The 19,195-nt window shown below is 46.0% G+C and overlaps 1 protein-coding gene and 1 pseudogene across 4 annotated transcripts; one reads left to right on the forward strand and one right to left on the reverse strand.

Moving 5' to 3' along the window:
- The first annotated feature begins 329 nt into the window (after window positions 1-329).
- ABHD4 (abhydrolase domain containing 4, N-acyl phospholipase B) lies at window positions 330-18,864 on the forward strand. Of its 4 annotated transcripts, XM_036843651.1 has the most exons (9): window positions 428-528; window positions 2,299-2,349; window positions 4,110-4,198; window positions 5,302-5,674; window positions 5,827-5,981; window positions 6,324-6,482; window positions 7,737-7,848; window positions 17,139-17,325; window positions 18,049-18,182. In XM_036843651.1, coding segments are annotated over exons 2-9 (1,167 nt in total). In that variant the 5' UTR covers window positions 428-528; window positions 2,299-2,347; the 3' UTR covers window positions 18,139-18,182. The 4 variants fall into 4 exon arrangements, with proteins under 4 accessions (XP_036699548.1, XP_036699545.1, XP_036699546.1 ...); XM_036843650.1 differs by lacking the exons at window positions 428-528; window positions 2,299-2,349 and adding an exon at window positions 342-421 and having other exon boundaries at window positions 18,049-18,864; XM_036843652.1 differs by lacking the exon at window positions 2,299-2,349.
- LOC118891138 lies at window positions 11,529-12,501 on the reverse strand (annotated as a pseudogene).
- Window positions 18,865-19,195: the final 331 nt, after the last annotated feature.

Below are 19,195 nucleotides of genomic sequence, written 5' to 3' on the forward strand. Positions count from 1 at the left end.
CACTAAGGGGTGGACTTGAGGGGATGGGGTGGCTACAATAGGGAAGCCCAATGGGTGTGCGGGAGCGTGCCGGGGTAGTTAAGTCACTTTTTAATTATCAGAGAGTAGAGGTTTGATGGAGCTCCTGTGAGGGACTCGGTAGTTTCAGTACTACTTATCTCCCTCACTGTCCCCAAATGTGTGACCAGGACTACTGTCCTATTTTGTGACGCTCTCAGAGACATCTCATGTGTCCCGGCTGGGTTCAGAGCCCCAGCCCGCGTCCTGAGGCCCCTCCTCCCCGTTCGCGGCGCTGGCCACGCCCCACTTTGCTCTCCTACCCTATTCTGGGTCAGCTGGTGCTGGCGTCAGGCGGAGGGATGGGCTGGCTCAGCTCGACCCGGCAGGGCTTGTTTACTATGGCTGATGATCTGGAGCAGCAGTGAGTTAATCCTGTCTCTTTCTCTATCTCTATCTCTGGGCCATGAACCTGGGACTGTCTGTGGCTGAGGAACAGTTTTAGACACCTTCCAGACTTTCCGTTTTCAGGTCGGCTTCAGGGGAGGGCTGGGGGTTGCGTTTGGTTGCTTTCCTTTTGCCCAGAAGATGCGGCAGCAGAGTCAGGGGAGCGATGGAAGAGAACGCTTTCTACAGCCCAGCGGTTCTGACTTTCCACTTTAGTGTTCGCGTTCATTCCTTGCTCCCCTCTAGTCTATGTACCCTGGGATTAGATTTAGTGGTGATGTCTCAGACCCCCCAAAGCAAGCGTGTGGACGCGGGTGCGGGGGTAACAGCCAGGTCTGCTCGTCTGGATTTGCTCCAGGACGGGAGGCAGGGATGTGGGAAGAGCCTCGCTTAGCCCAGCCCTGCACGGGTAAGGCGTGGCAAGCGGAGAGAGGGCTCCACTGCGCTGGGATTGGTCTGGGTTAAATAGGCTTGCAAGTTTCACTCGCTCTCGCCAACCGAGGCGCTTAGTCGCTGGCAATCCTTGTTGATAGTTTTTAATCATCATAACAATATCCTTAATGCTGCGGTTTCAGAATTAGAGCTTTGGGAATTTGTTAACACCGTCTCAAGGACATCAAGTTCGGGGTGCCACCTGTAGGTGGTGTGACAAGCAGTTCACAGTCTGATAGGAGCAAGGAAAAGTTGCTTGGAGAATGACTCAGCTTCCAGTCAAGCGGGGGGCGGGGGGGCGTGTTCACCAAAAATGGGCCTTTCCTGGATCCCGTGTCCCCCCTTGTTCCCCCCTTTTCAGAGCTGCTTGCAAAACTAATTAACGTTATGACAATAATAGCTTCCTGGGCTTGAAGGAACTGCCCGGGAGAGTGGTGTTTTCCAAAATGATGCTTCCAAGAGGAGATTTACAATAGCTACAATGACTTAGAGAAATAGAATATTAGAGCTGGCAGAGATTCAGGTAGTTCAGTTCCTTTTTACAGGTGAAGAATCCAGGGCCCAAAGAAGTTAGGAGACCTCAAGATCACAGCGGTTTAGAACAGTCTTCTTGCCCAGCACAGAACCCCTTCTGCCTCACCCACCATCAGGATAAAGGCACCCTAAAGGGAAGAGACCACCCCAGCCAGGCTAAGTTCGTGGCTAAGCGGCTGCTCTGCTTCTTGCCTCAATTCCCCAGCCCAGCCCTCATCTCCCCAGTGGTATTGAGCAGATAGTGTGCCATTTTTGGTGAAGAAGAGAGGAAAAGCTCTCCCTGAAGAGTATCTGCAGAGTAGCCCTTGATGCTGTTCCTTAGAACAACATTGCTCCTGAGTGCTGCTTTGGGCAGATATAAGGCAATGTGGGGTCCAGATGACATGCCCTAACTTGTCACAGTCTCCGTGGGGCGGAGGGAAAGTTTGTCTCTTAAGACTGGCAACATTCTGTGGTCTTGGTGCCAGTGCTTCAAGCCTATAAGGAATTCCAGAGGAATATTCGAAGGGTTCTGAGTCTTCGTAGGACTGGATTGACTGAGAGTGACAGCTCTCATCTGGCTAAAGCCATTGATGGACCAGTTTCAGCTGCAACCTCAGTATTTCTTTCAAACCTCAGTCACTGAGATTTGCTACTTGTAAAACACTGGGAATATAGATAGCTTATGATTTAGCTGGGGAAAAGAACATTTATTGGGAGTTTATCTTGTGCTAGGCATTACTCTGTGCATTAATTCATTTGATCTTTATAACAACCCTATGAGGTAGATACTATTATTACCTCCCTTTAAAAATTAGGAAACTGACAGAGAAGGCTAAATAATGTGTCCAAAGACACATTGCTGGTGAGTGGCAATGCCAGGATTAGAACTTCAGTCTCTGGCTTTAGGTCACACCTCCTTTCAGAAAACAGACAAGTGTGGAACTGTGCTTGTATAATGTGAGTATTCGTGTGTGGCCTTGAAAAAATAAGGCGAAACCTGGATTTGAGATCTAGGTTCTAGTCCTGCTTCTTTTTCTAACTAGCTGTATAACCTCTTTGGGCATCTTTTGCTCATCTGTAAAATAAAGAGGCTGGACTAGATTTCTAAGGAACTATTCTAATCTAAAATTCTGCACTTCAAATGATGTAGCAAGATGCCCAATGTGTGCCAAGGGGGGGCGGTTGGTAATAGTTCCCCTCGCTCCCCCACAGAATGCCCCTGCTTGACTGTTCTGATGTTTACAGGCCCTTTCTGTAACTGGTGGTGTGGATCCTGAAATCCACTTCATCCAGACAGAGTTCAAGAAAAGAGAAATACCATATGGGATAGAAAAGGAATAATAAAAGCTCATTCGGTGAGCATCTGTTTTGTCCCAGGCACCTTATGAGGTCCCTTCCATATCTAGATGCTCAAAGACAGGTTATTTAACAGGCCAACACCATTCTGCTTGTAAATGATATTACTGTGACTTAGATCCAGGGTGTTTTTTTTTTTTTTTAAGCATGTTATTTTTGGTTTTGTTTGTTTATTATTTATTTATTTATTTATTTATTTATTTTTGGCTGCATTGGTCTTCATTGCTGCACGTGGGCTTTCTCTAGTTGCGGCGAGCAGGGGCTACTCTTCGTTGTGGTGCGCGGGCTTCTCATTGCAGTGGCTTCTCTTGTTGCAGAGCACGGGTTCTAGGTGCGCAGGCTTCCGTAGTTGTGGCACGTGGGCTCAGTAGTTGTGGCTCGCGGGCTCTAGAGTGCAGGCCCAGTAGCTGTGGCACACGGGCTTAGTTGCTCCGCGGCATGTGGGATCTTCCTGGACCAGGGCTCGATCCCGTGTCCCCTGCATTGGCAGGCGGATTCTAAACTACTGTGCCACCAGGGAAGTCCCTAGATCCAGGGTTTTAAAAAATTATTCCACAACAACTGCTACTTTCAACCTCTACCCTGCAATGACTTAAAGTCCCCTGGGTATAAAGTAGAAAGCAAGATAGGTTATCTTATCTGTTTTACTGCATGCCATTGGAGGTGATGACATGTGTGAGCTTTCTACTCATTTTATAATCTGGAAACAAGGCCAAGGGCAACGTTTGTCCTGTCAGGGAATCACAGCAGGACTTGAACCCAGGTCTCCCTCATCCTTCTCCCTGCCTATCCCATCATGTCATTCAAGGCTGGACTGATTGATTGCCTGAGAGCCCAACTGGGCACTGACACAGTGCTCTGTACTTTCAGGGGCTTGGAAGAGGGCACACACGAACCCTGGTGCCCTGCCAGGAGGGCAGGTGGCATGGGAATTTGCCCTACTCTAAAGGAACATACAGTCCTAGGGATGGCAAAGGAGAACTGAAACATTAGTTAAAAGTTGGCTTTTTTTCCCCTTGTAACCTCCTTGAACATTATAATAACCAGTAACAAAGGGGAGTTGTAAAGCTCAAATGAGATAAAAAAATGTGAAAGGGCTTTGTAAACTGTGAAGTGCCGTGCACATGGTATTCTGAGTATCTGTTGAAACAAAGGGCATGTTGTTGTTAATAACCATTTATCAGAGAAGAGGAACAGTCTATCAGGCAACCAGGGAATTGCTGACTGCCATAGGGGCAGGTTTCCCGAGCCTGGAAACACCCTGCACCCTGATAACTCTTTTGTAACTAACTGCCAGCAAGCCTGAGAGCATCAGTGTTTCCAGCTTTGCCAGTGAGTGTCTCCGTGTCTCCCTGTCCCAGGCCTCAAGGCTGGCTGAGCAGCTGGCTGCCCACTTGGCGCCCCACTTCCATGTCTCAGCTGAAGAATGTGGAAGCCAGGATCCTCCAGTGTAAGTAGAAGGGACACTCGTCCCACCTCCCTCGGGAGGCCCAGGATACAGCATCTTCCCGGGGACTGGCACACTGAGCCCACTGATTCCTGATTGACAATGCTTGGGGTGGGAGGAAGGGATGTCTGTGACTGGAGGGAAAAGATTTGCCCAGAGGACACACATTCCATCATAGTGGTTCCTTGACATCTCCCTCCCTGTCCATCATGCTGGTTTCTGTCACATCCCACAACTTCACCTCAAACCCTGTACCAGCTATTAACATACAGCATGTATAAATGTACACATTCTCTCCTTTACTTCTTCCTTCTCCTATTCTTTTCTTTTGCCATCTCTCCCTTTCTCATGAAACACACAAGCACTTCTTAGATTTACCATCTTCCTACCCAAGGACCAGCAGTCCTGTATTGTCTAATATTACTATTCCTTGTGTTCTGCCCAATTAGCGCCACCCCCCCGACCCCGCCATCCAGTTACCAAACAAGATCCTTGGGCCACATCTCCCCATATTCCTCATATGATCTTCCCCGCCCTGTAGCCACTGCCCCAGCCATGGCTACCCTCTCTCTTATGGGCTGGGTTAAGTACAACCACAGAAGAGCCACAGTTTTCAAGCCTTTCAAGCTGTCTGGGATCCAGGTGACTTCCCCTCGGCAGCTCTGTCATGTGACTGCCTTTACACCAGCAGAGCAAGCATTGCCCACCTTGGTCTGTCCCGAAGAGGGACCTGGCTCAACCCTCCCAGATACCCTCAGTGAGGACACTCCTGTCCATGGGTCAAGCCCCAAGCACATACAGGTACAAGACTGATAAATGCTGAAGCTCTGTGGGGTCAGTGGGGTCACTGCCACCGTGGACCCAAAGGGACCCAAACAGCCTCAAGGAATAAGATGGCCCCTCTTAATACCTATAGACTAGATGGTCTACAAATTGTACTTGGAGTTGAACTCTTAGGATGTATGGTCAGAGAGCTGTGAAAGGAAAGGCGAGGGAGGTCAGGAAGGGTTTGGGGATGAGAGAGAGCTGAAGAGTGGGAGTCCAGGCAAAAGGATGACGCTGTCAGCACACCGTCTGATCGCTCTGCCCTGGACCCCTCTCCCCAGGCCTCCAGAACAAGTTCCTGGCCCGATACGTGTCCCTCCCAAACCAGAACAAGATCTGGACGGTGACAGTGAGCCCTGAGCTCAGGGACCGCACCCCCCTGGTGATGGTGCATGGCTTTGGGGGCGGCGTGGGCCTCTGGATCCTCAACATGGATTCACTGAGCGCCCGCCGCACTCTGCACACCTTCGATCTGCTCGGCTTCGGGCGAAGCTCTAGGCCAGCGTTCCCGAGGGACCCAGAGGGGGCCGAGGACGAGTTTGTGACCTCGATAGAGACGTGGCGGGAGACCATGGGGATCCCCAGTATGATCCTCCTGGGGCACAGTCTGGGAGGATTCCTGGCCACTTCCTACTCAATCAAGTACCCTGACAGGTAAGGAAGAGCCACCCATCTCCATCACGACGACTCCTCGCCTTGCTGGGAAGCTTCCGGTATTTGTTTCCAATAGTTCTCTTCCTGGGTGATTTAAGGGCTGTGATACCTTCAAGCAAAGACAACTTGACTCCTCCTTTTTCCTCCTTTAGAGTTAAACACCTCATCCTGGTGGACCCATGGGGCTTTCCCCTCCGACCAACTGACCCCAGTCAGATCCGTGCACCCCCGACCTGGGTCAAGGCTGTGGCCTCTGTCCTAGGGCGTTCCAATCCACTGGCTGTTCTTCGAGTAGCTGGACCCTGGGGTGAGTAGCCTGTAGATGGAAAACTGTCTCCTCAAACCACGGCTGTCCCATTCTAGAAGCCCCACTGCACCTGGACTCTCAGCATCCCCTCTTGTTCATGAAAAGTGGGAATAGGCCTAACATTGTTATTTAAAGCTGTTAATCTGGACCAGATGTCTTTGTCTGCAGTTTCAGAAGGTTCTTTTTTTCCTCCATCTGCATGGAAAAAGCTTTTCCATGCGAGAGACAGATGGAGCAGAACTGCTACTCTGTGCCCCAGAGAGAGAGGAAGGGGCCGTGAGGTGACTCGTCCTCTGCTGAGTTTCTGTGCTCCACGTTTATGGCAGCCTGTTGGTGTTTCAGCGTGGTCACCACTGCTGGATCCCATCCCTGCAGCTCACCCAGCACCTGTTGCCAGGAGAGGTCAGGACCAGAGCCTCCAGCCTAGCCCACAGTGGCAGGCAAGCTCCTGCCCCAGTCAGACACCACGTCTTCACCACTTAGTAGCTGTCAGCAAACCCTGTGAGTGAAGGGAGGGAAGGAGGGGGGAGCCAGCCAGAGCGAATGGGATCAGTATGCCCCGGCCTTCTGACCTCACACTGCTAGCACCCTCCCTATCTGGGGAGCCTTTTACTCTGATAAAGAGAAAAGCAGATTCCCTTTATGGAAAAGATTGGTGGCCATCTATTTTCCACTGATGGCTTATATATACACAGTAATGTTCAATAGCCAATTATTATGAATTAATTGCTATTGGCTGAATAAGAGTTATCTCTCTAGGCCCTTCAAGAGAAACAGAATGGCTCTGGATAAAAGAGAAAAATGAGCACTTGAGCAGAAGGTAGGAGTTTGGGGAGAAAGGAAGGAAAGCAAGAGACACAGGTGCCAAAGGATACTAAATGCGCAGAGGGCTGACCTTCTTAGGGCACCCAGCACTGTGCACTCCAGCAGACCTTCTATAATCCTTTTACAGAGAGAAGCCCTGCTCTAACCACTCTCCCCATTGCTGGACTTGCCTCTGGCCAGGTCCATGCGTGGGCATCAGAGCTATTATGGTTGGGGAGGTTGGCTGGCAGCCATGCAGGAGGACCAGGGCCCAGGGGATCCTGGCTTTGCCTCCCTCTCACCCCTTGCTTCTCACACAGAGAGAGCAGACCGGGAGAGAGAGGCCAGAAGCTGATCATTCATTAGGCCCAATTTTTACAGTGTGTTTCAAGTGCCCTACTGCTTGTGTATGTACTATTTAAAGAAAGGTGAAGGGAACAGATTGCTCTAAAACTGTGCCCCGAGTCTGAGATGCCAGTATTAGGTTTACCTCTTCACTCGTATTCTATTACAGGCCTGAACGTGAGAGGGCTCTTGGGAGGTGGTCTGGTTTCATCCACTACCTTCAGAAGATTAAACGGCCATAAAGGGTCTCGGGGAGAAAGAGAACATAGCTCAGACTGTAAAAGCAAAGCATCTCAACCATGGACTCCTGTGGGGCTTGTAATCCTTGGAGAGAAAGATCTTGGGACTTCATTGAGCTGCAGATAATTCTGGTTCCTCAGTGACATTAGACTGTCTAAATTCTTTGGCAACTAACTGACTCTCATTTGTAGTCACCTGGAGCTTCCCAAAAGACTTGCATGCTCTGTCTGCCACTATAACATTAAGTGTACAAAGCAAACAAACCCTTAGGAGAAATAATGTTTGGTTAAAGTTGTTAACACATACAAAGGCAGGAGTCTTTCCTCCCTATTCAAATCGGCCTCTCCACGTTCTGTCCCCTCCCAGGGCCCAGCCTGGTACAGCGATTCCGACCAGACTTCAAGCGCAAGTTTGCAGACTTCTTTGACGATGATACTATATCAGAGTATATCTACCACTGCAATGCCCAGAATCCCAGGTGAGGGCAGCTCCCAGAGTCAGCTCAAGGTCGATGGGTTGGCAGCTAAAACTCCAGCTGCTGGAAAACTCCAGAACTGTCCCAGGATCATTCTGTGCTGTATTTCTTCTTCCACAGAGCTCTCATTCAGTTAGGGGAACATAGGCATTAGCAGGCTTGGTGGTTTCCAGAGACTTTCCCAGGCATAGGCACAAAGGGATGGAGAAGATAATAGATTAATTAAACATGCCGCCCGTCTCTAGAGGAGGACCCTTACTCTTCCCTGGAGATAGGCAGTTAGCCTGATAGGCAAAAAGTCTGGAAAACATTTGCAAAGATCTTTTTTTTTTTTTTTTAATTTATTTATTTATGGCTGTGTTGGGTCTTCGTTTCTGTGCGAGGGCTTTCTCTAGTTGGGGCGAGCGGGGGCCACTCTTCATCGCGGTGCGCAGGCCTCTCACTATCGCGGCCTCTCTTGTTGTGGAGCATAGGCTCCAGATGCACAGGCTCAGTAATTGTGGCTCACGGGCCCAGCTGCTCCGCGGCATGTGGGATCTTCCCAGACCAGGGCTCGAACCCGTGTGCCCTGCATTGGCAGGCAGATTCTCAACCACTGCGCCACCAGGGAAGCCCCCGATCTTTTTATTTTTTAACTGAAAAAGTGATATGAACATGGTATTTTTTTTTTAATTTTATTTATTTTTTTATACAGCAGGTTCTTATTAGTCATCCATTTTATACACATCAGTGTATACATGTCAGTCCCAATCGCCCAATTCAGCACACCACCATCCCCACCCCCCTGCCGCTTTCCCCCCCTTGGTGTCCATAAGTTTGTTCTCTACATCTGTGTCTCAATTTCTGCCCTGCAAACCGGTTCTTCTGTACCATTTTTCTAGGTTCCACATATATGCATTAATATACGATATTTGTTTTTCTCTTTCTGACTTACTTCACTCTGTATGACAGTCTCAAGATCCACGTCTCAACAAATGACCCCATTTCGTTCCTTTTTATGGCTGAGTAATATTCCATTGTATATATGTACCACAACTTCTTTATCCATTCGTCTGTTGATGGGCATTTAGGTTGCTTCCATGACCTGGCTATTGTAAATAGTGCTGCAATGAACATTGGGGTGCATGTGTCTTTTTGAATTGTGGTTTTCTCTGGGTATATGCCCAGCAGTGGGATTGCTGGATCATATGGTAATTCTATTTTTAGTTTTTTAAGGAACCTCCATACTGTTCTCCATAGTGGCTGTATCAGTTTACATTCCCACCAACAGTGCAAGAGGGTTCCCTTTTCTCCACACCCTCTCCAGCATTTGTTGTTTGTAGATTTTCTGATGAAGCCCATTCTAACTGGTGTGAGGTGATACCTCATTGTAGTTTTGATTTGCATTTCTCTAATAATTAGTGATGTTGAGCAGCTTTTCATGTGCTTCTTGGCCATCTGTATGTCTTCTTTAGAGAAATGTCTATCTAGGTCTTCTGCCCATTTTTGGATTGGGTTGTTTTTTTAATATTGAGCACATGAGCTGTTTATATATTTTGGAGATTAATCCTTTGTCCATTGATTCATTTGCAAATACTTTCTCCCATTCTGAGGGTTGTCTTTTTGTCTTGTTTATGGTTTCCTTTGCTGTGCAAAAGCTTTTAAGTTTCATTAGGTCCCATTTGTTTATTTTTGTTTTTATTTCCATTACTCTAGGAGGTGGATCAAAAAAGATCTTGCTGTGATTTATGTCAAGGAGTGTTCTTCCTATGTTTTCCTCTAAGAGTTTTATAGTGTCCGGTCTTACATTTAGGTCTCTAATCCATTTTGAGTTTATTTTTGTGTATGGTGTTAGGGAGTGTTCTAATTTCATTCTTTTACATGTAGCTGTCCAGTTTTCCCAGCACCACTTATTGAAGAGGCTGTCTTTTCTCCACTGTATATGCTTGCCTCCTTTATCAAAGATAGGGTGATGATATGTGCGTGGGTTTGTCTCTGGGCTTTCTATCCTGTTCCATTGATCTATATTTCTGTTTTTGTGCCAGTACTATACTGTCTTGATTACTGTAGCTTTGTAGTATAGTCTGAAGTCAGGGAGTCTGATTCCTCCAGCTCCGTTTTTCTTTCTCAGGATTGCTTTGGCTATTCGGAGTCTTTTGTGTTTCTATACAGATTGTGAAATTTTTTGTTTAGTTCTGTGAAAAATGCCAGTGGTAGTTTGCCAGTGGTAGTTTGATAGGGATTGCATTGAATCTGTAGATTGCTTTGGGTAGTGGAGTCATTTTCACAATGTTGATTCTTCCAATCCAAGAACATGGTATATGTCTCCATCTGTTGGCATCATCTTTAATTTCTTTCATCAGTGTCTTATAATTTTCTGCATACAGGTCTTTTGTCTCCTTAGGTAGGTTTATTCCTAGGTATTTTATTCTTTTTGTTGCAGTGGTAAATGGGAGTGTTTTCTTAATTTCACTTTCAGATTTTTCATCATTAGTGTATAGGAATGCAAGAGATTTCTGTGCATTAATTTTGTATCCTGCAACTTTACCAAATTCATTGATTAGCTCTAGTAGTTTTCTGGTGGCATCTTTAGGATTCTCTACGTATAGTATCATGTCATCTGCAAACAGTGACAGTTTTACTTCTTCTTTTCCAATTTGTATTCCTTTTATTTCTTTTTCTTCTCTGATTGCCATGGCTAGGACTTCCAAAACTATGTTGAATAATAGCGGTGAGAGTGGACATCCTTGTCTTGCTCCTGATCTTAGAGGAAATGCTTTCACTTTTTCACCATTGAGAATGATGTTTGCTGTGGGTTTGTCATATATGGCCTTATTATGTTGAGGTAGTTTCCCTCTATGCCCACTTTCTGTAGAGTTTTTATCATAAATCGGTGTTGAATTTTGTCAAAAGCTTTTTCTGCATCTATTGAGATGATCAGATGGTTTTTATTCTTCAATTTGTTAATGTGGTGTATCACATTGATTGATTTGCATATATTGAAGAATCCTTGCATCCCTGGGATAAATCCCACTTGATCATGGTGGATCATCCTTTTAATGTGTTGTTGGATTCTGTTTGCTAGTATTTTGTTGAGGATTTTTGCATCTATATTCATCAGTGATATTGGTCTGTAATTTTCTTTTTTTGTAGTACCTTTGTCTGGTTTTGGTATCAGGGTGATGGTGGCCTCATAGAATGAGTTTGGGAGTGTTCCTTCCTCTGCAATTTTTTGGAAGAGTTTGAGAAGGATGGGTGTTAGCTCTTCTCTAAATGTTTGATAGAATTCACCTGTGAAGCCATCTGGTCCTGGACTTTTTTTTTTTTTTTTTTTGCACAAAATTAATGTTTATTCCACCTTTTGTGTCATATTCCTGGATCCTTCACCAATGTCACATGAGGAAAAAAACAAAAGCAAAACAAATGAAAAACTGAAATCAGAATCACTAATGTTATCAAGTAGGGAAACAAATAAATTAAAATCTAGCAGCCATCAGCAAGAGTACAGCACAGACAATGCTGTAAAAAGAAACAAAGAAAATTGTTAGAAAACTGTATGCATCATACTCTTTCAAACCAGCAAAATATGCTCCTGCATACAATGGAACATAAACAGAATTGTTCTCTTGTAAGGTATAGAAATGCAAATTCTTTTCTTTAATATTTTAGATGGGTCAAATGTGTTTGTAATCGTTAATTCTTTTAAGCTATTACAGAGTGGGCCAGGAACACATTTATGGATTCTGGGGACGATGTGTACTGTAATTCTTTGATTGGGATAGTGGACACTCTAGCCAAAATTAAAAAAAAAAAAAATATATATGAACACAGAAATACAAGACAAAGGCGAATGAGACTTCTCTTATATCTTAGCAACATTTAGATGGAAATCAAATTTAAATGCAGTCCACTCTGCTTTTGAAGAGGCTTTGGTTCAGCTCCCAAATCTCGATTGCTTGACGCAGTCTCCTATGAGAATACTCAGAAGGTGTCTTCTCAAACAACAAACCTATTTTTAGTGGTGGAGCTGCTCTTAGTAGCTGTGTCTGCATGGGACTGATAACCAATCACTATCTTTGGAGGAGGTCCTAACCTTTCCTTGTATACCCTCCCTATATGTGTAACAGCTTCTCTGTTTTCACATTCAGTAGTCCATATTGCTATTTTATCACCTTTAGCTCTAACATTAACCACAGCTCCACATACATCATCACTGTAGTCATAAAAAGATTCTCCAATAAGGCACAGCAGTGTCTCTAGCCAAAAGCGATTGAGGTCACTTCGTCTCTGCTGTTTGTTCAATGTAATTAGCCATCGTTCTCCTCGTTTGTTTTTCTCATCTTCCCACATAGGCTCAATACCATCCTTAAAAAGTGAGTAGTCACAGCCAGGCATTAAATTACTAGACAACTGGATATGGTTGTACAGAGCCTAAAAGTCTTCAACAGTATCAAACTTAGAGATCAGCCAAAGGTTTGCTTGCCAAGTTTTGCTTTTATCATTTTTAAAAAACCAGAGTGCCCATCTGTTCTGTAAAGGATGTTTAATATAGTGTTCTGGGTTAGCAACCTCCTGATTAGATTCTGTTTTCTCTTCTTCTGTAGGTGGGGGATTAGGAGTAGGGGTGGTTTCCGGTTCCACAGTCGCCGTCTTAGATCGATCTCCCTGGACTTTTGTTTGTTGGAAGATTTTTAATCAGTTTCAATTTCATTACTTGTGATTGGTCTGTTCATATTTTCTATTTCTTCCTGGTTCAGTCTTGGAAGGTTATACCTTTCTAAGAATTTGTCCATTTCTTCCAGGTTGTCCATTTTATTGGCATAGAGTTGCTTGTAATAGTCTCTTAGGAAGCTTTGTATTTCTGTGGTGTCTGTTGTAACTTCTCCTTTTTCATTTCTAATTTTATTGATTTGAGTCCTCTCCCTCTTTTTCTTGATGAGTCTTGCTAATGGTTTATCAATTTTGTTTATCTTCTCAAAGAACCAGCTTTTAGTTTTATTGATCTTTGCTATTGTTTTCTTTGTTTCTATTTCATTTATTTCTACTCTGATCTTTATGATTTCTTTCCTTCTGCTAACTTTGGGTTTTGTTTGTTCTTCTTCCTCTAGTTCCTTTAGGTGTAAGGTTAGATTGTTTATTTGAGATTTTTCTTGTTTCTTGAGGTAGGCTTGTATGGCTATAAACTTCCCTCTTAGAACTGCTTTTGCTGCATCCCATAGGTTTTGGATCGTCGTGTTTTCATTGTCATTTGTCTCTAGGTATTTTTTGATTTCCTCTTTGATCTCTTCAGTGATCTCTTGGTTATTTAGTAATATAGTGTTTAGCCTCCATGTGTTTGTGTTTTTTACGTTTTTTCCCCTGTAATTCATTTCTAATCTCATAGCATTGTGGTGAGAAAAGATGCTTGATATGATTTCAATTTTCTTAAATTTACTGAGGCTTGATTTGTGACCCAAGATGTGATTTGTCCTGGAGAATGTTCCGTGTGCACTTGAGAAGAAAGTGTAATCTGTTGTTTTTGGACGGAATGTCTTACAAATATCAATTAAATCTATGTGGTCTATTGTGTTATTTAAAGCTTGTGTTTCCTTATTAATTTTCTGTCTGGATGATCTGTCCATTGGTGTAAGTGAGGTGTTAAAGTCCCCCGCTATTATTGTGTTACTGTTGATTTCCTCTTTTACAGCTGTTAGCAGTTGCCTTATGTATTGAGGTGCTCCTATGTTGGGTGCATATATATTTATAATTGTTGTATCTTCTTCTTGGATTGATCCCATGATCATTATGTAGTATCCTTCCTTGTCTCTTGTAACATTCTTTATTTTAAAGTCTATTTTATCTGATATGAGTATTGCTACTCCAGCTTTCTTTTGATTTCCATTTGCATGGAATATCTTTTTCCATCCCCCTCACCTTCAGGCTGTATGTGTCCCTAGGTCTGAAGTGGGTCTCTTGTAGACAGCATATATATGGGTCTTGTTTTTGTATCCATTCAGCAAGCCTGTGTCTTTTGGTTGGAGCATTTAATCCATTCACATTTAAGGTAATTATCGATATGTATGTTCCTATGACCATTTTCTTAATTGTTTTGGGTTTGTTTTTGTAGGTCCTTTTCTTCTCTTGTGTTTCCCACTTAGAGAAGTTCCTTTAGCATTTGTTGTAGAGCTGGTTTGGTGGTGCTGAATTCTCTTAGCTTTTGCTTGTCTGTAAAGCTTTTGATTTCTCCATCGAATCTGAATGAGATCCTTGCTGGGTAGAGTAATCTTGGTTGTAGGTTCTTCCCTTTCATCACTTTAAGTATATCATTGCCACTCCCTTCTGGCTTGTAGAGTTTCTGCTGAGAAATCAGCTGTTAACCTTATGGGAGTTCCCTTGTATGTTATTTGTCATTTTTCCCTTGCTGCTTTCAATAATTTTTCTTTGTCTTTAATTTTTGCCAATTTGATTACTATGTGTCTCAGTGTGTTTCTCGTTGGGTTTATCCTGTATGGGACTCGCTGCGCTTCCTGGACTTGGGTGGCTATTTCCTTTCCCATGTTAGGGAAGTTTTTGACTATAATCTCTGCAAATATTTTCTCTGGTCCTTTCTCTCTCTCTTCTCCTTCTGGGACCCCTATAATGCGAATGTTGTTGCGTTTAATGTTGTCCCAGAGGTCTCTTAGGCTGTCTTCATTTCTTTTCATTCTTTTTTCTTTATTCTGTTCCACAGCAGTGAATTCCACCATTCTGTCTTCCAGGTCACTTATCCGTTCTTCTGCCTCAGTTATTCTGCTATTGATTCCTTCTAGTGTAGTTTTCATTTCAGTTATTGTATTGGTCATCTCTGTTTGTTTGCTCTTTAGTTCTTCTAGGTCTTTGTTAAACATTTCTTGCATCTTCTCGATCTTTGCCTCCATTCTTTTTCCAAGGTCCTGGATCATCTTCACTATCATTATTCTGAATTATTTTTCTGGAAGGTTGCCTATCTCCACTTCATTTACTTGTTTTTCTGGGGTTTTATCTTGTTACTTCATCTGGTACATAGCCCTCTGCCTTTTCATCTTGTCTATCTTTCTGTGAATGTGGTTTTTGTTCCACAGGCTACAGGATTGTAGTTCTTCTTCCTTCTCTGAACATGGTATATTTATAAAGAAAAAAAAAAAAAGAAAGTCTTCTCCTGTCCCAGACCTGTAATTCCTGAATCTTCTTGTTATTTTAGGTCTGAGATATCATGTGACATTGCTTCAGGGAACCTCCTTATATATCTTCCTTTGCACACATGTGACTGTATCTCTAGACTACATTCCTACAAATAGAACTGCTGATAGAAAGGTTATGCATTTAAAAATCTAATTATGTGCACCTTGAAATACTTACTGTTGGGATACGAATGCCTTCCCTCTCTTTGGGGGATTTGGGGATATCCACAGAATCTCTAGAATTTTATATCTATGACAACTCAGACATAGGCCCCACAAGCCTGCTGATTTACAGTCTTGACAACTGCCATCCAGGGCAGAGATAGGGAGGTAGTCTTCCCCTCGGGCAATGCCATGTGAGTGGCTGATACCATGAGGCACCACCTCTGAAGGGGCCTCACCCCACGCTACTGGGAGGCATCTCAGGTGAGCCAAGGTCATTGGGAGCAGCAGCACTGCCCTGCCTCATTTCAGGACTGTTCAGCCCAAAGCTGTGAAGCAACTGGGGTTTTGCATTCCAGCAGTACTGTCTGAGCATTAGCGTCAAACCCAGACAGCTTTCAGGCAGCGTGGGAACTGTCTATCCAACATTCCTCAGGAGCCCAGCTGATTGAAGGGCCCTGCTTAAGCAGCAGTATAGACACTCAGCTCAACAGTCAAATCAGGGAGCCCCCTGCTTCCTGCTCTTGACTCCTCTCAGCCCCCACTGGGCTCAGTGCCAGTCTCATACCCTCTGAGGCCCTGCAGGCCCACCCCTAGCCCTTTCCTCAGAGCATTCCCCAGCCCCAGACCTAGTTCCGTATAATGAATGGCCTCCCAATCTAAGCCACAGAGTATATAATCACACACCTAATTCAGGTCCTAGAAGAAGCAGATATGACATCAGTGATAACCAGCCCCTTCCCCCAAACCCCATCACTCAATTTTATAAGCCCCTGAGTCTTTCTGAGTTGTAACCCTCATGAGCTCATGGTAACTCTTACCATTCCCTTGGAAAACATACGATTTGGCCAAAGAATAATATTTGGGGGATGGGGTACCTACTTTGCTTCACCTAAATTTAGGGGCTTTGTACATATTTTCATTTTCTTCACAATGACCTAATAAAGTGGGTATAATTCCTCCCAGCTTGTAAATGAGAATATTAAGGTGTATTCTTGTTTACATGACTTGCTTAGAAACTACAGCCAGGATTTGAACTCATGTCTCTCTGACTCCAGAGTCCATGATTTTTCCACTATGCTGCACTGTCTTAAGGAAGAACCCTGTTTCTGGTGGCCTGTGCAGAACCCAGGCTCTCCTTCATCTCAGGGGTGCAAAGGAGACTGGGGATATAATTCCCGAACAGGCTGAGCCTGCTGGGCGGCAGTGTCCCCAACCTCTCCTGCTTCCCAGGAGAGCAACCTGGACAGCTGGCTTCTGCCCCAGCCTTGCAGACCCCTGTGACACAGCCTTGGTTAGCTCTCCCTAAGGAAATGGCCAGGGAGCAAAGGAGATCAGATTGGCCGTCATTGCTTCTCAAGTCGCACAAACTGCTGCTCCCCCCAGGCCCTCACAAGACTGATTTCATTCCATTATCCTCAGCAAACCCTTTGTGCTTCTGTAGTACTTGCTCATCAGAGCCCACCCCAAGCGAACCCCTTGACCCTCTCCTTCAGCCCCAGGAAGCCAAGTCCCTAGTCTGTGTTCTCCTAGAACTCCGCCACCCTTTCATAATTCTTGGGAAATTTGAAGTTAAGTTAATCATATAATTCATTATTTATGCCTGAAGTATGAGGAAAATGTGAGCTCCAGGAGGGCAGGCACTGCGTCTATCTTGTTCATATGTCCCCACCCTCAGCTCCAGGATGCCACATAAATATTTGTTGAATAAATAGTAACCTATTAGGCTCTTGGATAATTCTCAGTGCCATGGGGTTTTCACAAGTTCCACAAGTTTTCACAACTCATCTGTGATAGGAGCCTCTGGAGATTCAGTCCTGTCTCCTAATCTTCCTAATATTTAATGAGCCCAGTGCTGGGCTCTGAGAGGAACACAAAGAATGACAAAGATACTGGCCCAGCCTCTGAGACCAACAAATTGACATTTTAGGCTGTGGCGTTTATTCATTGCCTCACCCTGTTTTGCTTCTTCAGTGGGGAGACGGCATTCAAAACCATGATGGAGTCCTTCGGCTGGGCCCGGCGACCCATGTTAGAACGAATTCACTTGATTCAAAAAGAAATGCCCATCACCATGATCTATGGGGCCAACACCTGGATAGACACCAGCACGGGAAAAAAGGTGAAGCTGCAGCGGCCGGATTCCTACGTCCGAGACATGGTACGTTGGCCATTGGAGGAGCAGGATTGAGGTGGAAACACTGCAACATCCCATCACGTGTTGATTGACCCAGAGTAGCTGAGTCAGGGTAGCGAAGGGTGATGGGAGAGTCAGGGGGGAAAGGAGTGGACAGGTTGAGCTACGGCAGTGGATTTGAAAGGGTTGGCTCTCTGTAAAATCATAATTAGGAGCTTCTCACTTCTGTGTAGCTCAGTTCAGCTGAAAGGCAGATTCTTGTCCAGTAGTCAGGCACAGGCACCACGCTGTCCCTCCACCCCCTGTAATTCCCACCCCAAAGCAGAGCTGGGAACTGTAGAGGCTGCCGTGAAGCCTTCCCACCACACTCCTCCGGCCCCCGCCCCCGCCGTTTTTCCTTACCCCCTCCCCCCTCATTTGCTAATGAGTATGCTTAATTAGGCTGGTGCCTGATGGGCCCTGCTTTAGTGGACATGTGGATGACATGAGCAGGTCGGTGAAGGGGCTGGTGTGGAAGGAGAGATAAAATCAAGCGCCATAGGAGAAGTAAGGATGGGATATTGGGATTCACTGACTCCCACAGGGAAGTGCCAAGATCTGGGGAGAAAGGTGGACTGTTGTCTTAGGTAAAATAAGTGCTCATGGGCGACGGGCAAGCAGGCTTAAGGGAAAAAGAAATGGTGCAATAGCTTTCCAGTGCCTTGAATAAAGGGCTGTCCCGCCCCTGGTGGGGTCCTCCATCCACAGGAGATAGAGGGTGCCTCACACCACGTGTATGCAGACCAGCCACACATCTTCAACGCAGTGGTGGAGGAGATCTGCGACTCGGTTGATTGAGCTGCTCTCCCTAGAGGGCGAGGAGAAAGCCAGAGAGTCACTCTCACCTCCCTGTCTCCTTACTTACCCCTCTGTCCTTTCCTGACCAACTAACATGTGCCAGCCAGGCAGAGTCTCGGGCTGTCCCCAGGGCAGGACCACAGAAGGAGAGCACTCCTCTCTATGCTAAGGGCTAGAGGCAAAAGCCACAAGTGGCCTTGAGCTCCCCACCCCGGGGAAGAACATAAAGGCTTGCAGAGTGCCACCCCGTTCTCTCCATGCCGAGTGTTACCCAGGTGTGGTTATGAAGGGTCACACCAAGCCGCGTCCCCCCTGTGCCAAAGGGAGGGCGGCCGCCTCCCCTGGGCGAAGGAGAGGCTCTCAGTGGCCTTTCCCGGCTCTGGAGTGTGTGTGGGGTAGGTTCCATGCAGGAATATCTTCCTCCCCCATCACCCCCGGCCCCCCGGCCATGCCAGTCCTGTCCAGAGTCTGGTTGGGACTGGTTCCCAGTTAAGTACCAAGAGCAGGTCCTGCAGCTCCCATGACCTAAGAGGTCATATCCAAAGCCCTCGTTAACAGAGGAGGCCCAGGGCAGGGCAGGGCATGGCTGGTCCATGGCGAGACAGCTCTGTTCCAGGAGAGCTGGGGCTGGCACCCGGGTCTGCTGAGAGCCTGTGCTCACGGCAGACTCTGTTTGCCAAGGTTTGAGGCGGGCACCGTTGCCATGGGGCTGGTCCTGGCTGAGGATAAGCCCAACCCAGCCCCGCGTTCCAGCCTCATTGTACGGGGGTGCTGTTTGCCTGCCCTGTGTCTCAGCCCCAGCTGCCTAAGCTGGCAACACTCAAGTGCTTCCTTCCTGCCCCCTCTTCCTCCCGCTGGGAGGCCTCTGGGCCTCCCTCTGTGCCTTGGGCCCTGAAGCCCCACCCATAGTGTTGAGAAAGGTGGCCCCCGGTGGAGAGAAGGGAAAGGCCCTTCAACCCTGAGCTGTGTCTGGATCCCCATCCTCTCTAGTATCCGCAGGGTTTTTCTACCTGCCCCCGGAGCTGAGGCTCATGTGCGCCTCCGCCCAGGGTCCAGT

This window comes from Balaenoptera musculus, chromosome 2 (genome assembly GCF_009873245.2).
Source record: "Balaenoptera musculus isolate JJ_BM4_2016_0621 chromosome 2, mBalMus1.pri.v3, whole genome shotgun sequence".
Lineage (NCBI taxonomy): Eukaryota > Metazoa > Chordata > Mammalia > Artiodactyla > Balaenopteridae > Balaenoptera > Balaenoptera musculus.